Genomic DNA, 11,921 nt, shown 5'->3' with positions numbered 1-11,921 from the left:
AAATATATGGAAGTGGATACGTGGTCAAGAACAGGAAAGACTTGAAAATTGGAGCAGCGTTCTTGTATCATTTGGGGCCTGAGACCAATTATAGCTAGCTAAATATCTATCTATATTTCTATGTATCTATTACCTATCATCTATCTTTCTCTGTGAATCATCAATTATCTATTATGTATATATTATTTATCATCATTTTCTTATATTTATATCAGCTTTGATAAATTATTTTGTCACTTATTTATATTTGTATATCATCTTTTATCATTTTCTTGTTATCTGTCAATGAAATACCTTATCTATCTACCATGTATCTCTCTATTTGTCTGCCCTCTGTCTGTGCATATCTATCTATCTATCTATCTATCTATCTATCTATCTATCTATCATCTGTGACCTGTTCCTCCCTTCCTGCTCCTGGGCAGTGCAGGACCTGCGGAAACAGCATCTCACTGTCTGGAACATGTGTCTTGTGATCCTCCTGGGCACACAGCTACCTGCCCATGCTGCTGCTGCCCTGTCTTTCTTAGCATGTCCACATCATCCACAGATAGAGAGAACAACTGACACCCTGGGCCAGCCTCCCCAATGGCCTGCCCCTGAGACCTTCCACCATGTCCCCACTGCACTACTGAGGTCATATCCCAGCACATGTTCCTGTGTGGTGCAGAACTTGTGAGAACCATGAGGAGGAAGTGCATCTGAACTTAAGGGTTTGCTGTAGATCCCCACTCTCCAGCTTATCCAAATGAGGGCCAACCAGAGGTCTCTCAGATGGGGGGGGGAGCCCAGCCTGCCCACCTCTAGTCAACATCACACTGCAAGCTTTAGCAATAGCAATTTACAGGACAGGGAAGCAAAGGCCCTTCAAAGTGGGAAGGAGAATTCAAGGAACTTCAGTTTTAGATGACCCGATTTTATATACATAAAAACCTAAAGAGGTCCCCGCCCCTCTCTGCATATGGCTGCTGTTGCCCTGGGCTGCTGTGGGCTCCTTAGCTCCCAGCCAGTCGGCTCTTTCTATTGGCCGCCACTTGGGCTGGGACGCCCAGGCCCAGGAGATTGGTCTGGGGCTGGGAGAGATGGCTGGCGCCACGGTGGCCCGCTGGAGGTGGGGAGGCCGCTGTGAGGAGGCGGAGCTGTGAGGCCCGCCTGTGCGCCCCTTTTTGCCGCCGCCACCACCAAAGTCCCGGGTGCTCCTCCCTGCTTGCCGCAGCCCCTCGCCCCCACCCAAGCTGGCCTCGCCTCCTCAGCAGTGGTGGCTTCCCCGTTGTAGCTGCGCTTCTCAAGGAAAGGAAACCAGGCGCAAGTCCTGGGGGGAACCGGAATAAGAGATCGCCAGGGAGGCCCGGATCCCCGGCAACCCAGCGCTCCCTTCAGAAGCTCTACCCTCTGCCCTGGGCCCGCTGTTGCTCAGGCTGGTCTTCAACTCCTGGGCTCAAGCAGTCCTCTTGCCTCAGCCTTCCTGAGTAGCTGGGAACAGAGCACTGTGGGAGATAATTATGAAAAATGAAGCACTGCTGGAAATAGTCCTCATGAGGAACACCATCAGGTACTAGTGATCCCAGCAAACCCCACTGCACAAAGGACAGCATATCCCGTGGTGGTGAAAGTGGAAAATGCTTTACCAAAGACCAAGTAGAGGGAGTTCTCAGCATTAACAAATGTAAAAATTACTATGAAGTACTTGGAGTTACAAAAGTTGCTGGTGATGAAGATTTGAAAAAAGCTTATAGAAAGCTTGCTTTGAAGTTTCATCCAGACAAAAACTATGCATCTGGAGCAACAGATGCTTTTAAGAAGATTGGAAATGCTTCTGCTGTTTTAAACAATCCAGAAAAAGGAAAACAGTGTATCTCACAGGCAGTGAAGAACAAGCATGTAATCACCAAGACAATGGCAGATTTAATTTCCATAGAGGCTGTGAAGCTGATATAACTCCAGAAGACTTGTTCAATATATTTTTTTGTTCAATATATATTTCCTTCAGGTAGTCTACTCTCATTTTCAAATGGCCGAGCTGGTTATAGCCATCAACATCAGCATCCACATAGTGGACATGAAAGAGAAGAAAAAGAGGAATCGGAGGTTTTTCTTGTTTATCCAGCTGATGCCCTTTATCCTACTGATTCTTGTGTTATTATTAGCCAACTGATGGTCTCCAATCCTCCTTATTCCTTATATCCCAGATCTGGATCAGAGCAAACCATTAAAATGCAAACAGAAAATTTGGGCCTTGTTTACTATGTCAACAAACATTTTAAAAATGAATATAAAGGAATGTTATTACCAAAGGTAAAAAAAAAAGAGTGTAGAAGAAAATTATGTGACTAATATTCGAAATAATTTCTGGAAAGAAAGCAAAAACAGATATGCAGTATGCAGCAAAAGTATACCGTGATGATCGACTCCGAAGGAAGGCAGATGCCTTGAGCATGGACACCTGTAAAGAAGTGGAGCGGCTGACTAGCCTTTATAAAGGAGGATGAACTGGAATTTGTATTTATACCTTTCAGCATGCTCTTTATCTCTTCTGTAAATTTAATTTCATCATGAAAGCTGAAAAAAAAGATTTGATATTAAAAACTGAACTGAATAGTTGGTTCTTGAAATCTTGGGCTGTTTATGACCTATTGGTTCCTTTAAATAGTAAGAACTGAGAACTGAAATTAACATTTATGTTTCTGCAATTATTTTCATTTTAAAAGCTTATATGATTCCTCAATAAAAATGCTTTGAGAAAGGATTCTCATACCTGTAGCAATTCAGTTTTAGTGATTCTCTCTCTTTTCCCTCATGTAAATATTTATGGAATGATCATTTTGTGTACATACAGATTACTGCCTTTTACTTAAATTCTTTTAGTGTTTAGTTCCATAAGACACTTCCTTAAAAAAAACCCAAAAAAACAAAAAAACCTAAAGAGTCCACCTTGAATGTTACAACTGACAAACTGGTAAAGTCACAAAATACAAAGTTGCCATACAAAATGTGACATTTTTATACATCAAAAGTAACCATGTTGTGGGCTGGGGATGGGGCTCAAGAAGTAGTGAACTCGCCTGGCATGCATGGAGCATTGGGTTCAATCCTCAGCACCACATAAAAATAAAATAAAGATGTTGTGTCTATCGAAAACTAAAAAATAAATATTTAAAAATTCTCTCTCCTCTCTCTCTCTCTCTCTCTCTCTCTCTCACTCTCGCTCTCGCTCTCTCTTTAAAAAAAAAAGTAATCATGTTGAAAAATTCAAGAAATAGTCCTATTCAAAATTGCTACATAATTATCTAGAATTAAATTATCCAAAAAAAATGAAATATATCCATTAGGTAAACTATAAATTCGTTTAAAGCAATTGAAGATAAAACACAGAAAAAGTGGAAAGATATCCCAATTCATGGAATTGGAGTAAAAATACTGTTGATTGTACACACCCCATGAAACCACCTGAGGATTCAATGCATCCTTTGCCAAAGTTCCTGTGACATTCTTTACAGAAAGAGAAAGCATAAACTTAAAACTCACAGAGAGCCAAAGGGAAACTGAACATGCAAAGCCACCTTCACCCAAAATAGCACTGCCTGGTCTCATCTCTACCTGCACATCAACATGTACCACAGGTGACAGCAGCCTAGAGAGCTGGCCCTGCACGGAACCCACACACAGATGCAAGGAGATTTTGATGACAGGGTGCAGCCACACACATGTAGTCCACTGGGTCTAGCAAAAAGGTCAGGAATCCTTATTGGAAGGATGGTTCTTTACTGAATAGCTCTGGGAAAACTGGACAACCACAGGCAGGAGATTAGAATTAGATCCCCACTCTCACCAGGTAAAATCTCAGCTCCAAATCAATGCAAGACTTACACACAGGTCCTGAGATGTCAAAGCCATGGAAGAAAACTTAGGAGACACTGAAAGGTGCTCACACAGGAGGAGAAATAAGATAAGAACCTAAAAACAAAGGCCATAGAGTAAAAGTGGACAGATCAAGCAGCAGGATTCTCTACAGCAAAGGAAGCTACTGACTGAGGAGAAAATCTACACACTAGCAGAAAATTTATTTGGAAACCTATTGCTCCAACAAGGGTCAGAAATGCAGAATGAGTGGGAAAAGCCAAGAGTTCAGTAGCCAAAGATAACACAGAGCAAATACCCCACAGTTTACTGCACTTGGGTAAATTACCTATGTTCACATCTATCAAAGATCACATAGAAATAACACAAATAACTTATTAAATGCTCAACATCACAAATCACCAGGAAAATGCAAACAAAACCACAGGGAGATTTCAATCCTCCCTGGTGAGATGGCTCCTTGTAAAGGAGGAAGATAACAAATGCTCACAGTGGAAGGGGTCAGAGTACTACTGGGAATGTAGACTGTGTCATGGAGAACACTGTGAAGCTTCATCAGAAATAAAATCAGGTCTCACCCATGATGTAGCCACCCAGGTACTGAGTGTTTTTCCATAAGAAATGTAATCTGTACATCAAATAATTATTGGAAAACCATTGATTATTGAGGGAGGGTGGTGAGGGCCACGTGCAGAGAGGGCCTTGTCCTGGGGCTCTGAAGCTCACAGGGCACTTGTGGCCCACAGCCAGGCTGTGCTTCACAGTGAGTGGGGCAGAGCAGCTGGTGGGCTCCCCAGACTCAGGAGGGACAGGTGATGGACAGCTGGGCGTGCCCAGCCTGGGACCCATCATGGCACCTGGCACCCCTTGTGTCAGGGTGCTGTCTCCTCTGCCTCACAAGACTTTACAAGGTTTTAATGTAATCATGAAAATAAAGCTGGAATGGCCAGCTGTGTGTCTGAGGGAAAGAAATGGTGACATTCACAGTGATGTTGATGATCAAACACCCTCATATGTGAACAACAATATACAACACATCATTATTTATTCAGATCCTTCAAAATGTATTACACTCTCAAGTCCTAAATCTAATTTGTATAAGTACGTCCATGTATTATACTCAGAGAAACAGGCTTAAGCCATCAAATACAGGCTGTCTTCAAGTTAGGGGCATTGTGTTTAGGAAAAGTGATCCCAGCATCCACCTGGGCGAGGAAAGAACTGTGTGAGAATGCAGAGCAAGTCCTGAGGTTTCAGTGAAGGAAAGAAGACAGAAATCAAACCACTGGGGGAAATAAATCATTCAGAAATGCCCTCTGAATGCAATTGGGTTCTTTTTAGTCATTAAAACACCAACATTTGTACAATGTACAATAAGAACATCAGAGACATATAACAAAGGAAAACTGTTGCGTTTTCTTTCTTTTTTTTTTTTTTGGTCAGTTAATATTTAATTTTAATAATACCTGTTATGTTTGAAGAGTAGCAATGCACAAAGAAAAGAATCCTCTGTGAATGTTTACACACAGTGTGAACACATGCTTTAAATATGCAGTGGGGAAGGAGAGAATTCACAGTTAACAAAGCTAAAAAAAACTCTTGTTATAAATTACACAAAGCATATAAAAATATTTCTCTGAATGCATAGATTAAGACTTTAAACTCACCTGCCAGCAACTGTGCAGTCTAATCCCACTGCCAGAGTCACTGACCACAGAGGATTCTATGGAGAGAGGTCAGGGTAGGGCAGAGCCCTTGCTCCCTCTGCTTCTGAGCCTGGAGAACAACTCTGTAGGCCACCTCCTAGCCAAGGGCCTCCACTGCTTCTGAGAATCTCTAATTGATCTAGGTGGCTAAAAGAGTTTTAACCCCAGTAATTTAGACATGAATTAATACTGAACCATTTCTTGAAGGATAGAACCATAGTTAATTGTATCAGTAAGTTGTAACTTTTCAAAGTGAAGGAAGAGGTTAGTACATCTAGATAATGTAGTTTCTGATTGGTTGAAACACAAGGGAGGTTTCTTTAAAGCACTTAAGAGAAAGTAGGTAATAAAGTAACCTTCACTATGCTATGCACACTCCACAAGGGTAAGTCACGAGCAGTAAGGGGGGAGGGGATACGAGGAAGTCATTAAACAGAGTGACTGCAAGAAGTTGGCCTTGAAGAATATCTCAGCCTCATTTCAGTACTTAAGCAGCAGCAGGAGGCCATTATCTTAGTACAACATTCTCTTCCATTGACATCTTCTGCACCTTCTTACTCAATTATAGTGTTCTAATAAAATTAAGTTAACACAGTCAGGAAGTTAAGTTTCTTTGGAAACTATAGGCACTATGGGGAGAAAGCTTCTTAAGACAGCAGGGATGCTCTCCAACAGCTGGCTTCAAACCCTGCTCTCCTGTCTACCTGGGCAGCTCTGATTTCTAAAGCTAAGCTGTTTGTTTCAATGAGACAGTAGCTTTTCTTTCACCTTAATGATGCTGAAGAAAATGAAAAGAATCCTCAAATGCATTCTTGAACAAAATTCTTATGCCATGCTCAATAGTTTAATCAGGTAAGTTTTGTTTTTAAGTCTGGTAGACTCACAACTGATTTTGTTGAGTGGATTGGTGGTGGCAGTAGGGGGAATCCCTAAGATCAAACGATTTGTTTAAAAAAGCAACAGATTTCAGAGTTGTGTAAAAATCCTAATAATTTCAAAATAACCTTTATCTTTGTTACAAAAATAAAGATGCTAACTCCTTTAGTTCAATTTCCCACAATAACCTGTAAAATAGCAACAGATTCAGGCTCAAAAACTGCTTTTCATTTCTAGTGGAAAATGAGAATGTAGAACACGGACTGGCAATGCTTGTGCTCTTCTCAAACAGTGCAATTAAATACATTGATGACAGGAATCGCCTCAGTAAAAATGCAGTGGCTTTTTTAGAAAGCCTCAGAGAGCCCTCTTGTGACCGTGAAGGGGAGGTAAAGCAGAGATGATAGTGGAGACAGAAGCAGTTGTGAGTGTTCGAAAAGGAAAAGTGGGGGAGGGGAAGCTTTTGGTTAACAGCCTATTTACAATTAGGTAACTGTATACTTAAATACTTTTCACCTGAGTAACATTTATAAATATGTTCTAAGAAACCTCACAGCACAAGTCACACCAAAATCCCTTTGTCCAGTACCGGTGCTTTCCCCAGTCTTCCTCTCTAGTCAGTTTGCAATTTCAGGAGAGTCATGAGCATGCAACACTAAGAAAAGCACGCCCAGCCCTTCAGGTGCACTGTCAACAGGAGTGGCCGGAAATAGGTTCTGTGCTCTCTCAGCTTCTGCTTAGACAACTCTCTTACATTCTGCACATAAAACACACTGGATATAGAACCTCCGGCTTCTGCCTCTCCAGACCACTTCTCAGCTGTTCAGAGCTTCAAGCAATAGGTTTATTGTGCACCAAGAGGCTTGGAAGAGTGGCACTGCTGCTGGGGGACAGGGGCTTCCTGCCTTGGCAGAACAACGATGTTAGTGTACACTACGCAGTGGCACCAGGGGACCTCGTGGCCATCCGAGGCTTTTGGATCAATGGCTTGTCCTTGGCCCAGAGGTGACATACATTGTCACAATACTCAGCGATAAAAGTCCCTGCTGCATTAGTACGTCAGTTCTGAAGCTCTCCTGTTGTAGCAAGGCCTTTCAGTCAGTGTGGACACAGCATTTCTGAACAGAAAATTGTTTTCACTTATCATCAGAACCAGTTCCAGCTCCTAGAAATCTTGGAGTCGAGCGACATCTTTGCCCTTTCTTAGCAGCGTATTTGGTAACTTTCTGATCTTCTCCACTTGATCTGGATTAACACCCAGCTCACAGCAACTCACTCTGAGCAGTTCTTGGTATGTAAGCTCTTGTCGGTCCAGTTCAATTTCAATGAAATCATTTTCTCTAAAAGATGGGTTCTGAATCCTTACCTTGAGTACAAGCTCTTGCATATTAAACGGAAATGTTCCAGTAAAAAAAAAAAAAATGGCTGGAATGCTGGCGCCGGTCCTGTATAAGTCCCATTTTGAAGCTCCAGAGTCACTGGTGGCTTAGATGGGACAAAAGAGAAAAGGGAGCGGGTCTGACTCACTGGTGGCTGACAAACAGGACCCGGTTTTGTGCTTTCTGGTGTTCTGAGTATGGCAGGGGGGGCAGTCACATCACAGTTCTGAACCAGTGCCAAAGAAGGGTGGTCCCGGGGAAAGGCTCCTAGCAGGGTGGGTTCCCCAGGGGGCAGCAATGGAGGTGAGCCATCTGTAGGGGGGGATGCTGGGGGTGTGGAGGAGCCCCCATTCTGCAGCTGGGGTGAATCCTCTGCTCTGGGAGTATAGATAAAAGGGAAGGCTGGGTTGGCCAAGTAATTGGGAACAAAGGGCAGTTCTGACTCCTTCTTCAGCTGAGGAAGGGTGTCGTCATCAATATCATCTTCTTCCACTCCCATGATCTTCCTGATTTCTCTCCTTGATGTTAACTGCACTGGCATTTCCCCTTTTGTGGTAAGAATCTCTTTGTTAGCACCTGACTGTAACAGGTATGAGACCACCTGACCATGGTTGCGTTTACATGCCCAGTGTAAACAAGTCCAGCCGTTGACCTCATTTTGGGAATTCACATCAACCCCGCTCTCCACCAGTTTCTGCACCTCCCGAATGTCCCCCAAGGCCGCGGCCTCCTGCAGCCTCTCCTGCTGCTCCTTCTGCTCTAGGAGGGCGCTCATCTTCCACTCGGCCGCAGGCCCCCGGCCGCCCCGCCCTGGCCTCTCAGCGCCGTCGCCGCCTACGCGGCCTGCTCCCGGCCATGGGGAGTGAGCGCTGGGCTCGGCTGCCCTGCTCGCTCCGCCGCCCGCGCCAGGCCCAGGCCCGTGCTCCCTACCGCCCGCCGCCCGCGGCTCCCCAGGTGCTCCCGGCCAGCAGGCCCCTGTGTTTTCTTTTAGTATGACCAAACATATATAATAAATTGAAAAGATGATGACAGGCAGAGAAATTTAAGATATACAAGGTACACAGGTAAAATTGCTCTGCTATAAAATTGTGTATATGCATTTAAAACTACATCAAAACGGACTACACAATTTTCATTTTTATGATGCACAAAAAATTAAAGAAATTTTAAAAAATGAGATTGTTAACGATAGATGTAGAATTGACAAGCATTGTTACAAATTTTAGTAGTATAAATTTTAGCCACTAGCAAACTTTATATTTAAAATCAGTGCCATAGCTGTCAACCAGCCCATATTTTTCAAATATTCCCAATAATTTAATATTCTGGAATGAACCCGGAGTAGCTTAGGATGATCTGGGATATCAAAATTGCCACTGTTCATCTTCACCCAGACTGGAGCTGGACTTTCAGGACAGGGTAGACACTGGTGTGAGTAGTAACAGAGCCCAGGGTGTCCCTCTCTGTGACCCTGCATCCAGCCACAGTGGCTGGAAACCCAGGCAGGCTCCAAGCTGCCTCTCCCCAGCACGTGTCCTGGAGCTTCTTGGATTTGGGGTCACCTCACACCAAGATGGGAACAGAATGGTCCTGAGCAGAGCATGTCTTCAGGGACCTGGAGCTAGTTTCAGAGCCACCTTACAGCTCCCACAGTCTCCTACATAACTGACCATGCTCCCTCCTGGGTCTTTGCGAAGGGAGCCCCTTTCTCTTCAAGACCTTTCTCAGGTCACCCCTGTCCACAGGCCATACAGAACTTGGAGCCCTGGGTTTTGGAATTGGGTGTCACACAGCATCATCACTAGGATAGACAGCTCACATACATGAAAGTTTATTCTGAATATGCATATTTCTCTGCATTTTAACTGGGTTTAGGCCTTTCTATCACTGCTTCTCAGTTTCGTACATAGCCATTTGGTTCAAATAATGCCTTGCTGTGGGTAGTATTGTGTGATGGCTGGAGGTTTGGCAGCTACAATGGTACCTAACAACTAATTGCCTTGGAAAATTTCTTTTTTAACAGAAGAGAAAACAAAACTGACTCTAGACATTGCCAAAGGTCCCAGGTGTGAAAGGTTCTGGCAGTATGTGGGCTCTACTGTAACATGTGTCCTATGACCTGACCCATAACAGGAAGCACACTGAGCAGATTGGGAATGGGAAGGTGTCATGGGGAGAGAACAGGGTATCCATCTGAGCATGGAGGGGATAAGACATGGCATCAAATGTTTATAAAGTTAACCTGGATGTGGTAGAGCTCACCTTTAATCCCAGGTACTCAGGATGATGAGGTAGGAAGATAACTAATTCAAGACCAGCCTGGGCCTCTTAGAGAGAACCTGTCTTAAAATAAAACTGAGGCAGGGCTAGGATGGAGCTCAGGGTAGGGCCCCCTGATATGAAACCCTGGTACTGAAAAGATAAGTTTATAAAGTTCACGTTGCAGACACTGGGCAGAAAATATCATTAAAAAATTAATGTTCGTGGGGGGGGGCTGGGGTTGTGGCTCAGCTGTAGAGTGCTCACCTAGCACACGTGAACCCCTGGGTTCGATCCTCAGCACCACATAAAAATAAATAAATAAAGGTTAAAAAAATAATGTTCATCAAGAAATATTGTTCAGTAGCCTGTGCTGAGCAAGAGAATTTCATACAAGCCTGATTTAGAGAAGGACAAACTTCTGAGATTCTGAGACAAGAAAGATGTAAATAATCTCTATTCATGGTAGTGTTAGGGGGTGTGCTGGCTGGGAAGAAACCTCAGGACATGAGGGGAACTTCACTTTCTTCCCTCTGACCCTGCTCTGGAACTGACCCTGTGTGCTGAGCGCCCCCTGCTGGCCATGGGTGCCCTGCAGGAGGTTAGTGTCTGGGCTCACACTGAGGTACTCTCACTGTGTCTCTGGCACAGTAATAGGTGGCTGTGTCCTCAGTGGTCAGGGAGCTCAACTGCAGGGAGAACTGGTTCTTGGACGTGTCTCTGGAGATGGACACTCGGCTTTTGAGGGATGGACTGTAGTTAGTACCACCACCACTAGTTATGTACCCTATGTAGTCCAGCCCCTTCCCTGGGGGTTGACGGATCCAGCTCCACCAGTAATCACTGGTTGTGATGGAGTAACCAGAGATAGCACAGGTGAGGGACAGGGTCTGCGAGGGATTCACCAGGCCAGGTCCTGACTCCTGCAGCTGCACCTGGCACAGGACACCTGGGGACAAAGACAGTCATACCCTGTCAGTCACCTGCAGCCACAACCTCCCCATGGATACACATCTGACACTGGGGACACTCACCTTGGGGAGCTGTGACCAGGCACAGGACAAGACCCAGTAGCCTCATCTTCTAGACCACACCTGCCTTCCAGAGAACTAAGCCCTGTCTGAGCAGAGAGCTGGCAGCTCCCACAGCCCAGAGGGCATTTGAACCCAGAGCAGGAGGAGGGATTTGCATGTGGGTGAGGCTCTTCTGATATCTGGAGAGGCTGAATTCAGGCTGCCCAGGTCCTCTGTGCTCCTGAGATGTGTCCCTGTCTGGAACCCAAGTGGAGCTTTACCTGTGAGAGGAGAGCAGGTGGTTTCAGGGGAGCTGGAAGGCTGTCAGAGGGGGAGCCTACCCTCCTGAGCCCAGGCTGCCTCTTTCAAGCCCTTCCTCCCTGAACCTGGGAGGGTCTCAGAGTGGCAGGAACGTGCCCAGCATGCAAGAGGCCCCAGGTTCACCTCCCAGCCCTGAAGGAGAAGCCCTCAGTGATGACTGAACAGAGCCCAGGGCTGAGGATGGGGTTCCCCACATCCGGGAGAAGAGCCCCCCTTTGTTCTCAGGACTAGTTCTTCTCTTTCATCTCTGTGAGATTTTGGGGCTACAGACTGAGCAGGAGAGGAGGGAGCAGGGTCTCAGGAGGGCAGGGGCATCCTGCTGTGTGCCCAATGCCCTCCCCCACCCTCTGCCCTGCTTGTCCTCCTGACTGTCCAGCCAATTCCTGTGGACAGCAATGGGTGGGAATCTGCTCTGAGCTCTTCCCCTCATCTGTCCTGCCCTCTGGTCTCCACCAGGAGAGGACAGCAGGGAGGTGCTGGGCCAGGTGTGAGTCCTGGGAGAAAAGGCA

The 11,921-nt window shown here is 45.2% G+C and overlaps 1 pseudogene and 1 gene segment (V, D, J or C); both read right to left on the bottom strand.

Moving 5' to 3' along the window:
- Nucleotides 1–7,166: 7,166 nt before the first annotated feature.
- On the bottom strand, nucleotides 7,167–8,692 carry LOC144252124 (ankyrin repeat domain-containing protein 40 pseudogene; annotated as a pseudogene).
- A 1,988-nt stretch (nucleotides 8,693–10,680) lies between these two features.
- LOC144252167 (immunoglobulin heavy variable 4-30-4-like) lies at nucleotides 10,681–11,158 on the bottom strand. The segment is given in 2 exon segments: nucleotides 10,681–11,027; nucleotides 11,113–11,158. Coding segments are annotated over 2 exon segments (393 nt in total).
- Nucleotides 11,159–11,921: the final 763 nt, after the last annotated feature.

This window comes from Urocitellus parryii, unplaced genomic scaffold (genome assembly GCF_045843805.1).
Source record: "Urocitellus parryii isolate mUroPar1 unplaced genomic scaffold, mUroPar1.hap1 Scaffold_37, whole genome shotgun sequence".
Classification (NCBI taxonomy): domain Eukaryota; kingdom Metazoa; phylum Chordata; class Mammalia; order Rodentia; family Sciuridae; genus Urocitellus; species Urocitellus parryii.
Note: the sequence above shows the minus strand (reverse complement) of the source record. Positions and strands in the feature narration are given on the sequence as shown.